General features: G+C 43.0%; 1 protein-coding gene across 1 annotated transcript in view; it reads left to right on the forward strand.

Moving 5' to 3' along the window:
- Positions 1-22,533, forward strand: part of SYT10 (synaptotagmin 10) — a 40,023-nt gene extending 17,490 nt beyond the window's left edge. Inside the window, exons 3-7 of the mRNA XM_053406054.1 lie at positions 6,566-7,130; positions 11,589-11,709; positions 13,707-13,878; positions 15,765-15,894; positions 19,129-22,533. Coding sequence (XP_053262029.1) covers positions 6,566-7,130; positions 11,589-11,709; positions 13,707-13,878; positions 15,765-15,894; positions 19,129-19,200 — 1,060 coding nt within the window. The 3' untranslated portion in view covers positions 19,201-22,533. The remainder of the gene's footprint in view (positions 1-6,565; positions 7,131-11,588; positions 11,710-13,706; positions 13,879-15,764; positions 15,895-19,128) is intronic.
- Positions 22,534-22,851: the final 318 nt, after the last annotated feature.

A 22,851-nucleotide genomic window follows, 5' to 3' on the forward strand; every position in this document is an offset into this window, starting at 1 on the left:
TTGCACCACTGCGACCCCAGGCAACAGTGGGTGCGTGATTTTTTTGGTGCAAGCTATAGCCATGGGCATGCTATGTGATCTGATGGTGAATTTGGGGTGACCCAGTGCAAAAATCCTGAGGATCCATGTGGGTCCGTGCTTTGTAACCACGTTTTAGGTGGGGAGGGAAGGAAAAGCACTCAAGGGACAAGGAGCACACATGGGGTGTGTGGAGAAGGATGCTGCTAATAATGCAGGCGAGGGGTTTAAGAGGAGAAGGCTCCTCTCCTCTCCCGCTTTGCACTTTTAAAGCAAGCAGGCTCTGCTTCTCTCCCTCCTCCCCGGCTTGATGAAAAACTTTGCTGCTATTTAGCGAGCTGAGTGGGGAGGAGAGAGGGACAGAGAGCCTGCTTGCTTTAAAGGAGCCAACCGGACAGAAGCCGCTTACACTCGTGTAAGCGGCTCCTCCCTTCTCCCGCTTTGCTCCTTTAAAGCAAGCAGGCTCTCTGTCCCTCTCTCCTCCCCACTCAACGGCTCTTCTCCCGCTTTGCTGTTTCAAAGCGAGCCATGAAGGAGGGAAGGAAGGGAAACCATGGATCCTCTGCTCACGACTGCAGCAGATCCCCCCACCATCCGTAGGCATTCGCTCCATAACACGCACAGACATTTCCCCTTACTTTCTAGGAGGAAAAAAGTGAGTGTTGTGGAGCAAAAAATACAGTAAGTCATCTCTCATTCAAGCATTTCTACACATGTTGAAGCTGAATGGAAATCAATGTAATGCAGAGGTAACCAATGTGCTCTTCAGCTGTTGCTGGACTCATCTCCCATCATTCCTAACTAATGGTCATGCTGGATGTGGCAGATGGGAGTTGTAGTCCAACAACATCCGAAGGACACCACGTTGTCTATCTTTGATCAAATGGAGGCATAGGCAAACTCTGCCCTCCAGATGTTTGGGGACTACAACTCTCATGACCCCTAGCTAGCAGGACCAGTGGTCAGGGATGATGGGAATTGTAGTCCCAAAACATCTGGAGGGCAGAGTTTGCCTATGCCTGACCTAATGTCTGGTTCACACATGCCTGTTCAACTATTGGTGTCTCATCACTTGGCTAATAGCATGTGGTGACTCATGGACAGACAGAAGTCATCGCTTGATGCATCGGTTAAATATATAAGCAGCTGTTATCTTCTTTAACTGCTATTTTAAATCTGGGGGGGGGGTTATGCTGTAATTTATTGATTTGCTTTAACCTGCCTTTGGAGGGTACCTACGAAGGTAAGCTGGAAATCCATGAAAACGAACCATCAGCAATATACATGCACATGTGAATTAGCCCTGGCACAGGAACAGAGAACTCCATGGGAATATATCTCAAATTGTGAATGACGCAACATTCTATAGAAGTGAGTGTTTTGAGCTCCCCTGCTGGTTCGGAGCATCCAAAACTGAGTCCGTGTGTCTACCTTGCACAACCAACAAATCAGATGAAGCTGAAGGAAAATGCTGTGGGTCGCAGTGCTCACCTTTGATTCCAAGAAAATGTGGGGTCAAGAAGCACTGCCCCCAGGTCCATCCTAAGCAAGCAAACTTAAAACCCATCTACCACAGACATAATTGTCTTTCTGAGAACCTCTGAGTGTCCTAGATCAGATTTGTCAAGTAAGTTTTTGGGCAATGGAACTTGCAAGAGCAGGGAGGGGAAATGGGCACAGGGACAGTTGTGGAACAGTGGAGAGCTGGGAAGAGATTGGAAGTCCCTGGATAAGGGTGGGAGCAGTTTGACTATATTTAGTCTTCTGCGTGCCTTCAAATGTATGTAGAGGGTGGCTAGGGATGCACAGAACCTGCTGGAGGAATCCAGCTGGCTGTTTTCCGTTGCTTCTCTGCAGCCAATTTCCATTTTAAAAAATCCACTGTCTGCATTGAAACTTCGCTGCCATTCTATGAGCTTCCAACCTTAACCAGGTTGCCAGGTGTCTGAAGGCTTTTGTAGTCCAGGATCTAAGTGCTGGCAAAGGTTGCATTTTTTAATTCACCCGGGGAGCCGGAGAGATGAAGCAGTGCCCCGAGCAATACAACAAATCAGAGTGCAGTGCACCAGCCTGGGAAAACAGGGCAGCAGGTGTGAGCCATTAACGTTGCGGCATCCCAGCTACCTAATTGGCTGCGCTTCTGATACTTCGGCACAGCAGTCACACGAAGGCCCATTGTTCCTGCAGACTCGGAAAAGCATTCCCATGTTGCCATGGGAATGACGACTGATTTAAATAATTAACGCATCAATTAGCCCTATCACTGAAATGTTGTGACTCGGAACCCGTGCAAACTGCCGTGGCATCGGGACATTGGCTTACTAGAGCGAAAGTGCCACTTTACATTACACCCGCCTGGGAATAACTGTTAGTGGCATATATAACATTGCAGCACTTCAAAAGATGGGAGGGTATGGCAGAGGGAGATTGCAATTTAGTGATTACATCATTCTGTGTTTTGAAATGGGCGTTTTGAATTTTAACGGAGCATTTGGCAACTTGGAAAAGACATCTCACATTCCTTTGAAAGGAAAAAGCAGGGGGTGAACAGATGTACGGTTACTCTTTCAGAAACAGGGCAGCTGAAAATGACTGTGGCAATATAAAATCATAGAATTGAAGAGTTGGAAGGTGTACCCCAAAGGCCATCTAATCCAACTGCAATGCAGCCACCCACAGTTAAAGACTCCCTGACAGATGGCCGTCTGTTCAGAAACCTCCAGTGAAGGAGTCCGTTCTGAGGGAGTCCATTCCACTGTCAAACAGCTCTGACCATTGGAAAGTTCTTCTTTCGTATTTCTTGTAGTTTGAATCCATTGGTTCAGATCCTGCCCTCTGAAACAGCTCAAAACAAAGTTGCTCCATCTGACAACCCTTCAGATATTTGAAGATGGCAGTTGAATCACCTCCCATATCACCATCAAAGAAAGACAATCGTAAGACCTTTGCTATTTTAATCTATAGTCTGTCCCATTCCAATGGATCAGACTGAGAGATCACCTTCTTCTTCTTCTGCTGCTGCTGCTATTATTATTATTGCAAAATATTCATGATTCCAATGTCCAGACATGAATGCTGTTGCTTCTCAGGGGCACTGACTTGGGCCCCAGATTATGGGTGCCAATGGTGCCCACAAAGTAATGTGACGTCATGATGTCACATTATGTCAGAGTGCCGCAGCAGTGCTTCCGAGGCTTCGCGGGGACTCAGAGCTCATGTCAGAGGTCTCACACATGACTTCATGAATACTGGAAGTCACATAGGAAGCCTGACATGGCCTCAGACATTGATTCCAAGGCCCCAGGCACCCAGGGCCCTGTAGAGTTGGCACCAGTGTTGCTTATGTCATGAAAATATAGCACCGTCCATGCACAAAAGGTATCCACAGGCTTTGGGAAACAGTAAGTTTGCAGAAGTCCAAAAATTAGACCCAATGAGGAGAGGGTCTGCTCAGCTGACTGTAAAGCGGGAGGAATGGTAAATCAGGTGAGAGAGGGAATGGGATTGAGTATAACAGACCATGATAGAGAGACTGAAACAGTGAACACGAACACACCACAGTGCACCATGTTAGTGCTGGTCTCATTTGTAAAGAATCCTAATCGGTAAAAGCTAAAAGTGAACAGGCTAAAACAAAGATAACTTAAAACAGCAGAGCGTTAAGTTTTCTACTTGGCTGAAAACAGGAAGAATATGAGCCTGTTGCATCTCCCAAGATCACGGCTATGAGCCCCACACTGGGGCATTGCAGGGGCTTGGAAGAGATTGCCCTTGTGGTCTCTTCCACCTTCTGTGATTCTATCTCCCCATTCCATCATTTGAGTACCAGCACCCAAAAACCCCTTGTACTTGCCCATCATATTTTCAGCAGAGATGGGACAGAGGGCAGGCCCTCTCGTGCCACTCTCAGGGCTTGGTCAGGGTCACATGGCAAACGATGGTCCTGGGGGTAACCTGGCCCTGGGCTGTCATGGACTTTTCAAAGGAGCCCTTCAGTATGAGCCTTCAGATTGGTTACTTGAAACAGACAGCAAACATACCTGGCATAGGTTCAACATTCTATGACCCAGTTCATGAGCAACATTTTGGACAAGCTGCAGCTTCTGCAGCCACACAGAACATAAGAGCATGAGACGAGCCGGCTGAATCAGGCCAATGGCCTATTTACTCCAGCATCCTGTTCTCACAATGGCCACCCAGATGCCTGTGGGAAATCTTCAAGCAGGACCTGAACACAAGAACATTCTGCCCTCCTGCGGCTACCAGCAAGTGGTATTGCAGTAGTTCAGTATGGATGTAACTAGGGCATGAATGGTAAAGGTCATGTCCAGCTATTCTAAGTAAGGCTACAGCTAGCCAAAGATGCATAAATCCCTCCTAGCTACCTCCACAAGCCTGACTATACAAACAGACATAACTAAACTAATATTATTACATATTTGATTCCAGGGTGCTAAATGCGCTCCTTCTCAACCTAAGCTACTTCACAGGGTTGTTGTCGGGGAGAAGAAATGGGATATTCACTGCCTTAATATCCTTGGGGTAGGATACAAATGTAATAAATACATGAAATGGGTGCATAAGCCCAGAGTGCATTTACATATTGATAAACCACAGCTGATTGTTGCATCTGAATGCAGTCAGAGTGCTCAGATGAAATGTAATGAAGAGACAGTGGGAGTAAACAGGCTTACATCTGCGCGGCTTCCACTTAGTTCAGTCTGACATTCCTGTTCAACAAAAGATGGCTACAGTACTTGAGGGTTTTCCATTTAGCAGACACTCTGGGTGTAAATGGAAAGAGTGCTTTTTCATGAAGTACAACACAATAGTTTCCTCATGGACAATTTGTACTCCCGGTATGAAAGAGCGAGTGTCACAGCTGGGTCTCTTCTTTATTTCAGTGCACTCTAAAAATGGAGAACCTGAAGAGTGCTAAACAGGTACAGCTACCTTCCCCATGCATGGATAACAGGGAACATGCAGACAAACTGCCTCTTAATGACAGTACATATATGTCCTTGCAAAAATAAAAAAGTACAGGGTTTTGTTCTTGCAAAAAAAGAAAAGTGGGTTTTTAATAAAAAGAAAACAATGTTTTAATTAAGCAATGTAATCTCCAGGGCAAAGTACTCAACAGAACACTTGAACATTGTTCCCCCCTGCCTTATTGAATTCAGATCCAGCTAAACAGCAGTGGAATATTTACCTTTGTAACCTGCCCTCTACTGATCTTCTCCTGCTTCCATTCTCATCCTTTTCTGCATATTAAAAAAGAAAGGCTTCATCTCTCTTTTAGGTTGTTAACCATCAAGCAACCAGCGGAGCTTTGTGGGGTTTGTGGCACAATCAGGTCTCTGGAAATGCTTCAAATGAATATGGATAACCATCTTATTAATGAATTGGACCCAGAATTCTTAAATGTCACTGAACTGCAACTCTCATCATCCCTGGACATAGGAACTAGCTCCTAGGGGCCAAGGTCTCTTCACACACACACCCCAATAAAATACTTGAGGGGGCTGCCCCCCCAAAAGTCAATGGGCATTGCCATTCAAATGGTGTATGCGTGCCCTGTCATGTGATTGATTATGCAGGGCAGGACTTATCCCACCCACACAATAAAAAATCAGGTTTTCACCCTTGTCCCTGGAGTTCTTGTTTGGTTAATTCACTTGTAATGGTTATCATTTGTAGCAGCCAACAATTGCCTGTGAGGTGGGAACAGACTATGTCCAATACATTCTCTCACACATGGGTAGCCAAACTAAGGCCCGGGGGCCGGATCTGGCCCAATCGCCTTCTAAATCCAGCCCACGGACGGTCTGGGAATCAGCATGTTTTTACATGAGTAGAATGTGTCCTTTTATTTAAAATCTCTGGGTTATTTGTGGGGCCTGCCTGGTGTTTTTACATGAGTAGAATGTGTCCTTTTAAAAAAAATGCATGTCTGGGTTATTCGTGGGGCATAGGAATTCATTCTTCTTTTTTCAAAATATAGTCTGGCCCCCCCACAAGGTCTGAGGGACAGTGGACTGGCCCCCTGCTGAAAAAGTTTGCTGATGCCTGCTCTCACATATCAGCATTCCTCGGTGGTCTCTGCCATGGGTCTTAGCTTCTCTTGAGCAACTTGACACTCTCGTTTTTGCCTTTTGCTGCTCTAATACACACTGACCAGAAATAGGGTACCCCTATTTCCATCAAGATTCTTTTTTCTAGGTTAAGCATGGCCATTCCCTTCAGTCTACCAAACAGGATTTGCTTCCTAAACCCTTTGTAATTTTTGTAGCTCTCCTCTATATTTGCTGCTGCTGCTGTTTGTTGTTGTCTTCCAAATTGTCAACATTCTTCTTGAACTGAATCATTGAATTATCTTCCTGGATTACCTAGTGTTGTTAGTAATTGTTCTCTCCAGAGAGTTATAACAATAATGGAAACTTGTTAAATGTGAGTGGTTGATTTACTCCTCTCATTTTTAGCTATATGAAAGTTATTCTCTTTCCCTTTGAGATTATCAGTGTTAATTTCTTTGTCTTTGCGCATGCAGGCACAATTCCTTCAGGAGGCATCTGCCAAGGCAAATGCAGGTGTCCAGCATTGATTTTAACATGGGGACAGATCCTGTTTTACAAAGAGGGGAGACAACTACCAGCATTGGAAGGATAAAACCGGAACTTTATAAACAGAAGTCTGTGGATTCAGAAGGCCAGAAAGAGGATGTGAAAACTTGTGGGAAACTCAACTTTACCCTTAAGTATGATTATGAAAATGAGATGCTTTTGGTTACCATTGTCAAAGCCTTGGAACTACCAGCTAAAGACTTCACTGGTACATCAGATCCCTATGTGAAAATCTACCTTCTTCCAGACAGGAAAAAAAAGTTTCAGACACGGGTTCACAGAAAGACATTAAACCCTGTCTTCAATGAAACCTTTCAGTTTCCTGTAGCCTATGATCAACTTTGCAACAGGAAACTACATTTCAGTGTATATGATTTTGACAGATTTTCTAGACATGATATGATTGGAGAAGTCATTCTGGATAACTTTTTTGAGGTCTCCGATCTCTCTAGAGAGGCCACAGTATGGAAAGACATCCATTGTGCCACTGCAGTAAGTAGCATATCTCAAAATGTGATACGTGATATAAAAAGATCATGAATTATTATTCGACAGCATTGACCTTGTATGACAAAGATCATTTCACCAATATACTAAGATTCAGATGCATACTTTCCCCACACTAATAACTGCCAGATAGAAAGATGGTAAATATCCTGCACTTTACAGTTGGGAGGAGAGTGTTCAGACCTGCCCTATCTTAGATAAGACATAAGTGTTCTGCTAGTTCAGATAGCATTCAGTTTTCACATCGGCCAACCAGATACCTTTGAGAAGCTCATGGGCTCCTCTCCTCTCAGCAGATGGTTTTAAAAGGCATACTTTTTCTGATCCTCAAGGTAGTAGTACACAATTATCATAACAGGCAGCCATTGATAGCCCTACCCTCATGATTTTGTCTAAGCCCCCTTTAAAGCTGCCCAGGTTGGTGGCCATGACTACAAATTCCACTGCTTTAACTAAACACTGTCTATTTTACAAGAGAGGGATTAGTTATACCTATCCACTTTCGCCACACTATGAAGAAGTATTGTGTGAAAAAGTACTTTGTTTTGTCTGTCCTGAATCTCCCGACTTTCACTCATTGGATGACCCCCCCAGGTTCTAGTTTTATGACAGAGGGAGAAGTTAGGCCTACCAAATTTCTCCACAATATACATAATTTCATACAACCCTAAAATGGTTCCCTTTATTCACTTTTTCCCCAGCTAAGCTATAAAAAAAACTCCAACTACTGTAAACTTTCCTCATGGAATAATTGTCCATCTCCTTGATCATTTGTCTGCACCTTTTGTAGATCCCAGTACAGATCTTTATGGGATCCATTGTTTACCTCTTTCCCACTATAAAAAACGGTTCATTTATTCCTAATTTTTGTTTCATTACCTTTGAACCAGTCACCACCATTAAAAATGTCCCGTCATCCTTTGGCTTCTCAGCTGCATGTTGTGAAGGAGAATGGACAATGTCCATGAGAGTGTCATTGAGTATGGACAGACATGGAGTCTGTCATGAACGAAAATGTCCTTGAGGCAGTGAAGGAGTATGATGCTCTTTACACATTGGGAGCAGGATGTGTGCAGGATGGAGATAATCTCTTTCTGATCACATTAGAAATGTCTGCCCCTGAAATCATGATTTTTAATCAGTCAATTTACTCTTAGATATCTAAAAAGAAAGCAATACATTGATGTCACACTGATCTTCAAGGATGAAATAAATGGGTCACGGGTAACAACATAATATCAGGAAAAGCCATAGAATGAACCTTAGACAATTAAACAGATATACAAAAAATTGGGTTGTTTACAACTTGGTTTGACTCACAGCAGACTCACTGAAATTAATAGACCTAAGTTAGTCATGTTCATTCAGTTCAATGTATGAAATTTCAACAAGCCTTTTAAACAAAGATCTGTCCCAGTCTGGAATTGTTTAAAATATGCTTTAATTCTTTTAGCCCTTCTATGTTTGCTGCCCTGAGTTCCATTAATAATACAATGGCATACCCTCCAACATCCTGCTGATCAAAATCAGGATGCTTGAATTTTTTGGTCTCAAGTTCTCATGGGAGTTAGCTGACATCCCTCTTGGCAATCACTAACTGATGGCCACCTCCCTCTCCCCTTCACCCTCAAATGCTGAAGGCAGTGTGTCATTTTGGGGGGAGAAAATGGTGTCCCTCACCACCACCACTTTTTAAAATGACACCACCACACACATATGCCCTGAAACAACGCTGTTCCTGGCGCATTCAAGGAGGCGGAGAATGACAAGTGCCAACCAGTAGCCACCAAGAGCTGCTCTTCGGTTATTCTTAAAATAAAGTCCAGCAACATCTGGAGAGCCACAGGTTCCCAGCCACTGCTCTAAGCATCTCTGAGATACTACATCAGTGGTTCAATGAACTGAATATGGAGAAAATGGTACACAAAAAGAAGAGGAGAGCTTTGTTATAGATAGAACTCCTCAAATATATAGGGGTGCCACATTGATATGCCTGTTCTAGAACATACAAATAGGTGTAAGCCCAACCTAATGCTGTGAATTTAAGGGTCTACTCAGAAGTAAGTCTCATTTAATTCAGTGGAGCTTACTCATTTAGAGGCTAGGGTTGCAACTTTAATCAATGCCACACTGCAGCTTTCTCCATATCCTTTGATACGCCTGTGACTTAAGTAAATACTGCATCACATTAAATACTTCAGATTGCAAGGCTTTAAAATTACATCTGATGGTTCTTTAAAAATATCAAAATGGAGAATATTATGAAAATGATATACAGGTGGTACATGACACCAGTCAAGCTTGCAAAAATATATCATCTGCCCGATAATAAATGTTGGAAATGTAAAGAAAACCAAGGTACATTCTTTCGCCTTTGGTGGACGTGCCCAAAGATTAAGGCTTTCTGGGAGATGATATATAATGAAATGAAAAAGGTATTTAAATATACCTTCCTGAAGAAACCAGAGGCCTTTCTCCTGGGCATAGTCGGCCAATTGGTGCCAAAGAAGGATAGAACTTTCTTCATGTATGCAACAACAGCAGCAAGAATACTTATTGCAAAGTATTGGAAGACACAAGAGTTACCCACCCTGGAAGAGTGGCAGATGAAGGTGATGGACTATATGGAATTGGTGGAAATGACTGGTAGAATCTGAGACCTGGGAGAAGAGTTGGTGGAAGAAGACTGGAAGAAATTTAAAGACTATCTGCAGAAACACTGTAAAATAAATGAATGTTAAAATGATGTTGGATTGAAAATAAGTGGCATTAGCAACAAAGTTAATAAGAATATGCAAAAATGAATTGATAATGGATGAAAATATAGAGTCATAATATGTTAAGATACAGAGTTAAGATATACGAAAGAGGGTAAGGATTTGCTGATTTGATTATTTAAATGGGAATACAAAAAGGGGAGGTGTGAGGAGGCCAAGGAAACAAGCTAATGAGTTTAAAGTTACAAAAAACGAATTTGTTTTTAATTCTTTTTTATCTATTTGTTTTTTGTATTTTGTATTTTTATTCTTCTTTTTTCTTTTTTATGTATTTTTGTATGTTCTCTTTTTTATCTTTTTCTTTCTATATGACTTTTTTCTAATTTGTAAACTTAAGTTTTTGTAAAATCTCAATAAATATCTTATAAAAAAATAATAAAAATATCAAAATGGCCCACCAGCATGAAAAAAAGAGTGAGGCCATCAAACCCTATACAGAGCCTCAAGGATCATCCAGTGCTTCATTTTGAGCAAGACTTTTGTCCTCTAAAATAGAACACTATCGTTAGAGACCTGCTAATACGCATGCAGCTGAACATTATTGCTGTTCTTGCCTTCTGACATTAGTACAAGTGCCTTCAGCTCTCCGAGACACACAAGGCCAATTATAGTGTGTGGCTTACTGTGGCTGTATCCTGATTTGCTGGTAATGAACTGCTTTTTAGAATTTTAAATAATAACCTTGCCACTTTGTGGAAAAAGAAGAAGCACGGATTGAGAGCTGCAACCTTTCAGCTGGAAATGAGTTGCTGTGTGCAGCAAGCAAAGCTTTCTCTGTAGATTTAGTAACAAAGGTCAGAGTGGTTATCCAGCTAGCTCAGCCTACTCTGGATGGCACCTGGTCTCCAGGGTCTCGGGTGGAGACCTTTTATTATTTTGCACCACTTCTATATGATCCACTTAATTGGAGATGCCAGGAACCGAACCTGGCCTTTCTACAGGCAAAGCAGGCCCCCAGCACTGATCTAAGGTTTGCAGCCTTCAAACATGTGGGCTCTACCTTGGGATTTTACTAAATCATCAACATCCAGCCCAAACCAGGTGCAAAGTAGTGGTGTAGGGGATGGGATGAGACGTACACTCAGAATTGAGGAGCAGGGTACATCCCAGCACAGCACAGAAATGTTATATTATTTGCCAAAACCGAGCTCAGAGTCATTTCACCCAAATATTCATTTCTGGTTGCCCCCATGAAAACCTTTCTTTCAGCGGTCTAGCACCCCCACCCGCAGGTTCTTTTTGCAGTTGCTATTGTTAAACAACTGGAGGAAGCAGAAAGTCCTGGCCTCCCCCTGGCTAATCTCCTACAAATCACCCAAAATAGTTGACCTGCCCCTGTTCTCCAGTGCCTACCCAAGTTTCTTGTTTCATCAGGAGCAGTTTCCTCCTTTCAGTGGCAACCCCAGGATTTTGGAGGCATTCAGGCTTCTTGCCATCAGTGGAGTCCATGAACTCCTAGCTGATCAACACAAGATCAAGAATCAGGGCATGCTGAGTAGACTCAGCCCTGATGTTCACCACATCTGTTGCCCCTTGCTCCACCCACCACTGGCGTGGAGGTCCCCCCGTCCAGAAGGTTGTCCATGAAGGAATGTGTCCCTCAAGCTGGAAAAGGTGGCCCATTCCTGTTATAACCTATGTTTTTGTTTGTGCTTGTTTTTTTCAGGAAAGCATAGATTTGGGGGAGATCATGTTTTCCCTTTGTTATTTGCCAACAGCAGGGAGGATGACCCTCACAGTCATCAAATGCAGAAATCTTAAAGCTATGGACATCACTGGCTCATCAGGTAAGTGCAATGTTCCTTTTCGCTTAGCTTCACCTGTGGGTGGTGATGACTCTCTGGGGAAGGGCTCTTACCTTCAGGATTTCAGGGCATTTGATCTTGAGTTCACAGACGAGGAGAATTCAACAATACGTTGATCTCTTATGTTTCTTTCCTTCACTTTCGAAAACAAAAAGCAAAACAATAGACAGTCTGAGTGGAAGCAACTGCTTAGCCCTCTCCTTTCCTGTCAGTTCCCAACACCCACAGCTCAAAATTGCCTCCCCCAAGCTGCTTTTTCTCGAGCAGGGGAAAAGATTCAAGGGAGAGAGAGGAATTCTGTATCTTCCCATGATTGATTGATTGATTGATTGATTGATTGAGGAAGATTACTCTGAGCTGGAAAAGTACTCGGGGACACCCTTCTTCTGCCCAGATGAAACCTTCCCTCTGTTTGCTTTGGGTTTAAACAATGTGTGAGACTCTGTGTCATTTTAGCTTCCGGATAACAAACAAAGGAATACCATCATGTGCTTTATTTCCTCATTCCAAGACCTTGACATATTCCTGATAAATGTCACTTAGTGCACTACAAACGCCATTAGCAATGTTCTTAACTTGTGACAGCTTCTGTGCATTTTGCAGCTGCTTTAGGATGCAATTCTATACATACATACATACATACATACATACATACATACATAAATACATAGAAGTATGTTCTGTTTAGTTTGCTGAATTAGTTTGCTATCCATGCTTCCATTTGTTCCGTGTTTTCTTCCACTTGTCTTGGTGCAGATTAGTACATGTTTTGTCTGGGATTCTGAGTCCTAATGCCACACCTTGCTCTGCAGTGGCATAGCGTGGGTTGCCATCACCCAGGGTGGGGCAAGTGTTGCGGGGGGGAGCACACAGAGACCATAAAGGGTGAACAGAGCCTGGGAGGCACTTTCTCGCTTTCCTCTTCCTCCCTCCTCAGTGGGTGGCAGTGGTGGCACCTTCCCCCTTCCTTCCTCTCAGACAGGCTGGCTGGCGCACAGGTGGCAGTGGTGAGGCACAGGGGTGGGGCCACACTGGCAGGCACTCAGACTGGCAGAGCTCGGGGCTGCCCTCAGGCAACCCACTGTTGCCCACCCACCCTGGCCCCCCTTCTGTTGTTGCCATGGTAGCTGCCTGCTGCTGCATCTAAGCCTGGGAGTTGCCCTGCTGGTGCCTCCCACCACTCCTCTGCATCTAGCCAGTCTATGACAGTACCAAGAATTCAGTTTGCTTGGGGGGAGCTTATATGAAGTTGCACCATACAGTCATTATCACACCCATTCCAGTGCATTTTCCCATCACTCTTTATTGCAAAAAAAGTCCAATTTTTCAAGGAGGTGGTCTCACAAAAGCACCAAATCCACTTTTTATTAAGCCACTGGAACTTGCAGGGATGTGACTGAATCCCAGGCAAAAACAGTGACAATCTGCACCCCAAATGACATTGCATCTGGTTTGGCATGTTGGGCTTTTCACCACCCTGAATAAATGGGTGTCATTTCTGGATACAAGGACATAAGGCAAGCCTGCTGGATCAGCCAATGATCCTATTCTCACAGTGGCCAACCATATACCTGTGGGAAGCCTGCAAGCCGGACATGAGCACAAGAGCACTCTGCCCACCTGAGATTCCCAGCAACTGGTATCCAGAGGCATAATGTCTCTGACAAGGAAGAGAGAACATAGCTATCATGGCTAGCAGCCACTGTTGAGCACATCATCTAGTGTACATTGGTGATAGGAGACAGGCTTTGCATGCAGAAGGTACCAGACTTAATTCATGGTGTCTCCTGCTCAGACTGGGAAGGATCCCTGCTTGAAACCCTGGAGAGCCGCTGTCAGTTGGTGTCAACAAAACTAGATAGACCAATGTCTTGACTTCATATAGGGCAGCTTCCTCTGTATTTGTGGTGGAACTTCTACATGAGAACTGTTGATGTCCTCCTACCTGGTTGTGTTGACCTCCATTCCTGTTATCTCAGATCCATACGTCAAAGTGTCCCTGATGTGCGATGGTCGGCGCCTGAAAAAGAGAAAAACAACTACAAAGAAAAACACTCTCAATCCAGTATACAGTGAGGCCATCGTTTTTGACATCCCTCCAGAGAATGTGGACCAAGTCAGCCTCTCCATCGCTGTTATGGACTATGACCGGTATGCTGCATTTTTCTCTTTTTTGATTTTTTTGGGGGGAGGGAGATTCAAGAAGAGCGGGTGCTATAGTAATCTATTATTATTATTATTATTATTATTATTATTATTATTATTATTATTGTAAGAATAATAATGACAGGTGTTATCTTTATACTGACCTAAAGCAGGGACTTGCTGGGTATACAAGGTATAAGACAGTCTGTCAAGTAAACTGCTCCTGAGCTGTAGACAGTTTTGCATGTACCAAAACCTTGTATTTTGCCCAATAGCAGATAGGTAGCCTAGGCAAGCCCAACAAGCAAGGTGTTCTATAGTATGCTGGCAGTAGTTTACCCCCACAAGCAACCTAGTCACCATATTCTGCACCAATCCAGACCCTCCAAGTGCCCCTAGTTTCCAGGGACGTCGCTGATTTAGAGAAGCTGTCTTGGTTTCTGATTTGATCCTGGAATGTCCCACTTTTCCTTAGGATGTCTCTATTTTCATTGGAGAAATGTTGGAGGGTATTTTTTTAAAAAATGCTTAATGTTCTGTTATGTTTCTATATATGTTAGAAGCTGCCCAGAGTGGCTGGGGCAACCCAGTAAGATGCGTGGGGTATAAATAGTAAAATTATCATATGGAATAGGATGTCCCTATTTTCATTGGAGAAATGTTGGAGTGTATGCCAGTCTTTGGACCAACCTCAAAGATAGCCCCACAGAGAGTGCATGGCAGCCTTATACATATGATAAGTAAAGAAATAATGGCAAGTAGGTAGACACTTTCACAACAGGTTAAAAACTGAGAAATAAACAACTATCTGGCTTTTAGAAGACATCTGAAGGCAGCCCTCTTTAGGGAAGTTTTTAATGTTTGATGTTTTATCGCATTTTTAATATTCTGTTGGGAGCCACCCAGAGTGGCTGGGGAGGCCCGGCCGGATGGGCAGGGTATAGATATTATTATTATTATTATACCACACTGGCTTAATAGGAAGCCAGCCCTGCTTCCCACCAAACTGCTGCTGTGCAGGCTTGTTTCAGAATCCTGAATATTAAGGATAAATATTAATTATTAATTTCTTTACCTTTCCTTACTAAATGTAAACTAGATCTAGCTCTTTTGCTTTTCACCAAAAATGTTAAAGGGGCACATTTGAAAGTGTGCCGGGCAGTATAGCACAGAAAATCCACTGTTGTCAAGATACCTGCAAAACATAATGGATAGACGGCGATGTGTTCATGCTGACACTTTGCCGAAGCACAACAGGTGGCAGTGGGTGCATCATTACAGCACAATTGGAATGACTGTTTGTTTGGTTGATTAAAATTTAGTATTGTGTCTGCTTTTCACCACCCTCAACATAGAGTGGGATATACATGTATACTCAGAAGTGTGCCCCATAGAATTCAATGGGGCATACTGCAAGGTAAGTGTGTACAAGGTTGCATGCAGTCTTAATCTTCCCAATTTTATACACACACACACACAGTGGTACCTCAGGTTCCAGACACTTCAGGTTATAGACACTTCAGGTTACAGACTCCGCTAACCCAGAAATAGTACCTCGGGTTAAGAACTTTGCTTCAGGATGAGAACAGAAATCGTGCTCCAGTGGTGCAGTGGCAGCAGGAGTCCCCATTAGCTAAAGTGTTGTTTCAGGTTAAGAACAGTTTCAGGTTAAGAACGGACCTCCAGAACGAATTAAGTTCTTAACCCAAGGTACCACTGTGTGTGTGTGTGTGCGTGTGTGCGTGTGTATAATGTTCCTGGTGCTTTGGGGTGTAAATATCTAGCTTTTCCTGTCGCAGAATGTGGCTCCTCCACCTATCATTTGCCTTATTTGTGGACGCGTGGCATTGTGGATAATCTTTAGACGTTCTGTTCTCCACCTTTAATCCTAGAGTGGGACACAATGAGGTGATTGGAGTATGTAGGGCTGGACTTGACGCTGAAGGCCTTGGAAGAGACCACTGGAATGAAATGCTGGCGTACCCCCGCAAGCCAATAACCCACTGGCATCCCTTGGTAGAGGTAAGAGGACTAAAGCATCTCTTCAGCAGCCTACTCCTCATTGTCACTATTTTATGTAATACCTTCTTCACAAATTTGTTGTTGTTTAGTCATTTAGTCGTGTCCGACTCTTTGTGACCCCATGGACCAGAGCACGCCAGGCACTCCTGTCTTCCACTGCCTCCCGCAGTTTGATCAAACTCATGCTGGTAGCTTTGAGAACACTGTCCAACCATCTTGTCCTCTGTCGTCCCCTTCTCCTTGTACCCTCTATCTTTCCCAACATCAGGGTCTTTTCCAAGGAGTCTTCTCTTCTCATGAGGTGGCCAAAGTATTGGAGCCTCAGCTTCAGGATCTGTCCTTCCAGTGAGCACTCAGGGCTGATTTCCTTCAGAATGGACAGGTTTGATCTTCTTGCAGTCCATGGGACTCTCAAGAGTCTCCTCCAGCACCATAATTCAAAAGCATCAATTCTTCGGCGATCAGCCTTCTTTATGGTCCAGCTCTCACTTCCATACATCACTACTGGGAAAACCATAGCTTTAACTATATGGACCTTTGTTGGCAAGGTGATGTCTCTGCTTTTTTCTTCACAAATAGGTCTCTCTATTTCATGAGGCAGCATTTTTGTCAAATAGAAATGTGAAGGGAGACAAAAAAAAAGAGGTTAAGTGCAGAACAACGTACAAAAGAAGATGCTGAAAATCTTTTCCACCAAACAAAGCTGAGAAGCCCTGTTTTGTATTAGGCATTTCATTAAATTATTTGAAAAAGCCTGTAGAAGAGAATGCAAGTTCAATTTTTCTTTTTCTTTTTTAAATAAATGTTTATTAGAGTTTTACAAAACAAAAAGTTCATCATTTCACATAGATCATTCCATTAATTAAAGCCCACAGAAGAAACAAAAAACAAAAATATATAGCAAAAAAGAAAAATAGAAAAAAGAAAAATCCATTTTAAAAAGTTACAAAATTCCATATCCCTCTGTCCTGACCTCCTCACATCTCCCTTTTTTGTGTTCCTCTTTATTCCAATCTAATTCAGCAAGTTCAAACCCTTTATTCATACCATGCTTACAATTATGTTTTTCTAATTATTATGTCCCAAATTTTCGTTATCTTAGCCCATTCCTCATCTTATATACTAAGACATAATTTTAATCTGTTCATAACCCCCTTCTCCTTTTTGAAATTCTTCTTTTCATTCACATTTAACCAAATCCCACATGCCCTGTTACCTTCACTTCCCACATCATGTTAACACTCGAACATTTTGCAATATTTTTGTAAATAGTCCTTAAACTTTTTCCAGTCTTGTTCCATCAGTTCTTCTCCCTGGTCCCGAATTCTGCCAGTCATTTCAGCCATCTGCATGTAGTCAATCACTTGCATCTGCCATTCTTCCACGGTGGGTAAATCTTGTGTCTTCCAATACTTGGCGAGAAGTATTCTTGCTGCTGTTGTTGCATACATAAAAAATGTTCTGTCTTTCTTTGGCACCCGTTGGCCAACTATGCCCAAAAGGAAGGCCTCCAAAAGGAAGGCCTTAGAATGCAAGTTCAATTTTTCAATGGCTTTCTTTTACATTCTATGCCACCTGTTAACAACATTCATACTGGTGTATTTCAGACAAAAACAAAACCAGAAAATCTGGGACTGAATTCTCTGCTGTTTCTTTTCCCTTATTTTCTAAAAAAAAAAAAAAATGCTGAATAGGATCAGAATTACAGGAAAGTTTTTGAAAACACTTTATCAATGCAAACACCATTTCCCCCAAATTAAATGCCATTTGCTCTGTTGGGAGAGGCATATGGCATTAACCCCACTGTAGCATGGACTAAAATGAGGACAAAAAATATTACTGGATGCTTCTAAAATATGTGCCAGAGTGAAATCCAACTTTATTCCCAAAAGACAATGTAAACATGTAAAGAGACTATAAATAAAATTGCCAAGATACAATAATATACAACCACATCTATCCAGGATAATGCCTGAACATCAAACTGATGTGACAAGCAATAAATTTGTATTCTGTATTCTGCTCTGGTCAGACCTCACCTGGAGTACTGCGTCCAGTTCTGGGCACCACAGTTCAAGAAGGACACTGACAAACTGGAACGTGTCCAGAGGAGGGCAACCAAAATGGTCAAAGGCCTGGAAACGATGCCTTATGAGGAACGGCTAAGGGAGCTGGGCATGTTTAGCCTGGAGAAGAGGAGGTTAAGGGGTGATATGATAGCCATGTTCAAATATATAAAAGGATGTCACATAGAGGAGGGAGAAAGGTTGTTTTCTGCTGCTCCAGAGAAGCGGACACAGAGCAATGGTTCCAAACTACAAGAAAGAAGATTCCACCTAAACATTAGGAAGAACTTCCTGACAGTAAGAGCTGTTCGACAGTGGAATTTGCTGCCAAGGAGTGTGGTGGAGTCTCCTTCTTTGGAGGTCTTTAAGCAGAGGCTTGACAACCATATGTCAGGAGTGCTCTGATGGTGTTTCCTGCTTGGCAGGGGGTTGGACTCGATGGCCCTTGTGGTCTCTTCCAACTCTATGATTCTATGATTCTATTAAATTGATAATGTTTGAGACCAGACACATTGCAACCCAGTGAGTCTTCCTCATTGGTCGAGACATTTTTAACACGCAATTTGCCACACACACAAAAATAGCCACTTGGCTAATCTATATAGATGATGAGGTAAACTAACCACACATAACTGCAAAATTGCTATGCACACCTTGGGCTCATGAATATAGAAGATGGTACTTTTGTAAAGATGCCCAGGGCATCCTCCAGATCTCCAGTTTTAGATGTCAGCTCCACCACCAGTCTTCTCTGACCCCACGATAATGCACCATTTAATATTCAAATCCAGTAAATATATCTTCTTTTTGGACCAACAGACGCTTCTAGAAGACTCTCCAGTGCTCTCTCATGTTGAACAATTGGCAATAATTCAATCTGGATTAAATCTGGTGCCACAAGATGTGGTGGTGGCCTCTATCTTAGATGACTTTAGAGGGGAATTAGATATCTTCATGGGGTAAGATGGGTCTGTCAATGGCTGTTGATCACAATGGCAAGGTGGAACTAGTAGTCCTTTGAATGCTAGTAGCTGGGGACAAAAGTGGGGGGAGGGCTCTTGTGGACTTCTGTGAGGAAACTGGTTGGCCATTATAAGAAACAGGATGCTGGACTTGATGGACCTGTGGATGCTACAGGACTCTTCTTAAAATATTTTATTTCTTCTAGTTGCCAGGCCGAGCAACCAGTTTTGACAGTCAAGGATCTTGCTCATCACCAAAACCACCACTTACACCCTAGCTTGAACAGTGGATTCTTGATGACCAGCTTCACAACAAGCTCACCATGTCTATACGCTACAAAAGGTTTGGGTCTAGCTGATGACCTGCAATCAGATTTTTGCATTTTGATCCATTGTATTTCTACTGCATAATAATACCATTAATTCTCATTCTTAACTTACCTTTCACTTGAATACTTGTTAAAGATGTCATGAAAAGACGTCATTTCTTTCTTTGTTTGAACAAGGCATTCAGAAGGACACAAGTATAGGTGGGTTTAAGGTCTTGAAAGCAACATAATGCTCATGATAGCACAAATTGTGTCAACATAAAGCTTTCTGTTGTACTTACTTTCTTGTGAACTCGCCTCTAAGTGGTGACAATTTTATATATTACATAGAGGCAAAAACAGGTTTGCCACTGGGTGAACCTTGTATTGGGAACTGCAGTCTATCACAGCTCCCTAATGAGTGTGCCAAACAGTCATACAGTATTTTTACATGTACACTAGTATTTCTTAAAATCCGCCCCCTTTCTGAATGTACTGTACATTCTGTGGTCCCAATACAGAGTGGGATTCAAAGAGCCTCCTTGAGGAAGTTCACATGAGCATCAGCACTTCCAAGAATCACCAATCCGCCCCCCACTGCAGTCTCTTTCCAATTGTGCTCAGGAAGCTGGGGTGCATACCAACACTGAATGAGGGTTGTATCCAATATAGTGCTAAAGTCACTTTGCGGTATATTTGTTCCACTGGTGAAATGTTTGGCACAAAATAAATGCAGTTGCACCAAAAACTACATAAGCAGGTTGCTGGTAACTTCTCTGTAAAATAGATTGTGCAATCGGTTGTGCAATGAGTTTCCTTGAGCTCAACAGCTGGGTTTGATTCCCCTGTTGTGTAATGTGAAAACTCGCCCACCTGCTAGTGCATGAGCCCTTGCCCTAATACACAGAGAACATTGGATGCAGCCCCTGTTCTCCATTGGGTTGTCCCTGTTTTCTGGGTTGAATCTGGGCCTGAGAGCCAGAAGAATGCCAGCCGTGCAACTGAGGTGCAGAGCTGCAAGGGAAGATTTAGTGTAGACAAGAGCTTTTCGCCTTCTCTCCCTTATGCAACCCAGCTGGAAAGGTTGGTCTGCTCCCCAGTTAGCCATTCAGCCAAGGAAAACAGGAGCTGCTTAGCCACGGATGGCCATCTGGCAACCCCCATCTGCTCCTGTGATTTCTTACACCCTTTCCCCAAAGTTTAAGAAATGCTGGTGTACGCCAAGATGTCTTATGTGTAAATGTGGAACTGAAATGTGTAAAGTAACTTGTGTTGGGGCCCAATGTGTGCTGTGTTATTAAATGCACCTTTGCATTTAAAGTGTGTAGGCTTGGGGGGGGGGGCTATTTTAAAAAAATGCAGCCCCTGAGGATGGATCTGATAAGTATTGGGATTGTAGCAACTGGGGAAGAGGAGTTCTATCTCTCTTCCCTACTGTGGTCCTGTCAAAGATTATTTCTCTGGATCTTCTATTTGCATTAGGAAATCCCCAATAATTATCAGCCCAACAATCCCTGCTTGCTTTAACACACACACATACAAAGATGCATTAACCATCACACCAAGTTTGGCCTTTAATTTGGCACTTTAGCCTCTAGGGCTTTGATATAGCTTTGCTTTGCTATATCAAAGGGGCAACTCTTTGACACTTTATTTCAGCTTAACTTCATTGATGTGATTGACCTGGAGGATTCATAATCAGACATTTGGATGCAACAAGAGCTTAGCATAAGCATTTATGAAGCTACAGTGTGAATTCAGGTCACTAGAAGTTGGGGCACGAAGATGTTCAGGCAACCAGAAATGTAAAGCCTTCAAAGAGTAGCAAATTTGGGAGGGGGGGGAGAAAGAAAAGAAAAGAAAGTGGCCATCCATTCAGGAAGGCAAAAAGTCTTTGAAAATGGTACCAAGATGCATCTTGTTCTGGGATGCAGATTCAGTGTTGTAAGTTGGAGGACTAAAATCTGTTTTGCTTCAATGTAGCAGGAAGTCAGCAAACCAAGCTTTGTTGTCTCCTAAATTTGAAATTAAAAAGTTGAAACTTGTGGAGCTCTGTCCTCCCGTGTTAGTTTATGATGGCTTAAAACATTCTTATGCTGACTGCTGACAGCATTCCACACAAGCACACCAGTCATTGCAATAGATGTGTGGAAAGGTCAGTGAATCCTTATATTCAGGAGAACCATTGAAAGAAACTCCAAAATTAAAACATTTGTGCAGCAGAAACTCACCAGAGCCTGCTGTTTGTGAAACCCTAAACTCTTGTGCCTCGCTTCAGGTGTGATAGAGATTTATCTCCATGCAGGAAAAATGTCAGGCATGAAGCATCCCTCTTTCAGAGCTGGTCTTGCCATGAAATAGAAAGTAGACAAGTGCAGAGCTTGATATAAAGGTGATGGATTAGTGTGAGGACTTTAGGTTGATTCTTCTTTCTGCAAATCAATTGCCTAAATTGATTTGGCCCTTTTGCTGATCACATTTATTTGCCAAATGTCCAATTTAAAATCTATGTATGGGCTTAATTTCCAGCTTCCATTATTTTCAACACCAATCATGGTACAGTCAACTTGCAACTTATGCACATTTAACTTGGCTAGGAAAAATAAAAATTTAACTGGGGGCGAGGAACTATCACAATCCCACCCACCATTTGCATGCACATTGGGAGAGTATTTGGAGGTGCTGGGAGAGTGTGTTTTGACTATCCATGATTTTGGCTTTACAAGCTATCCCCCAAACATAACCCCTGCATAAGTTGCGAGTCGACTGTATACACAGTGGTTTGGATCCAGGCTGAAGCCCTATTAGCGTTAGAAGTGCCCATGTTTGAAGAGTACATGGAGGGGGAGTCCCTTGTCCCAATATCTGCTCTAAGCCTTTGTGCATTTGCAAGGGATATTCCAAATACATTCAGCAATACATGTTTAGATATTTCTCTGCAGTTGCGACCCTGGATTATGCAGAACCTGAAACTGCCAGGATGATTTTAAGCATGTTTTCATCTCCTTCAGACCTTCATGCTTAATGCACAGAGGTTAGAAGTGATGGTGGCATTGGGGGCAGGACCAACATGCGCAGCCTTGCTTCCCAAGCGCCCACCCCCACCCCCAATGTTCTTTGAACACAAAAAGTGACCATGCCTGAATGGGGCTTAAGTTAGTCACACTTCGGTCCCAACAACATGAAATCAAATGTGGAACATTAGTCATGACTAATGTATAGGACTGAGATCAACAGGACTCCAGATTCTACCCATAGTATGCACAGTTGCACCTTAGATATGTCTGTTATCACTTTAATGAACCAAATTGGCTCATTTGGGTGTTTAAAGTTATACTCTACTGGTGGATATGACTGATAACTAATGGTGGTGGTGGGGAATTCTGTAGAGCAGGTGTGAGGAATTTGTGGTGCACTTGTTGGACTCCCATAGATCCCTGGTGTTTGGGGCCCTAGCCCATGATGACTAGGGCTAATGGGAGTTGAAGTCCAAGGGCCACAGGTTCCCTATCCCTGCTGCAGTGGTCCAAGGTCCAAGTAAGCCTCCTTCCCTTTCTACCCCAACTGTTTCATAAAGTAGGCCGCAAGTAAACCTGCCCTCCTGCTCTGCTGTTGCTGCTT

Source organism: Podarcis raffonei, chromosome 10, assembly GCF_027172205.1.
Source record: "Podarcis raffonei isolate rPodRaf1 chromosome 10, rPodRaf1.pri, whole genome shotgun sequence".
Lineage (NCBI taxonomy): Eukaryota > Metazoa > Chordata > Lepidosauria > Squamata > Lacertidae > Podarcis > Podarcis raffonei.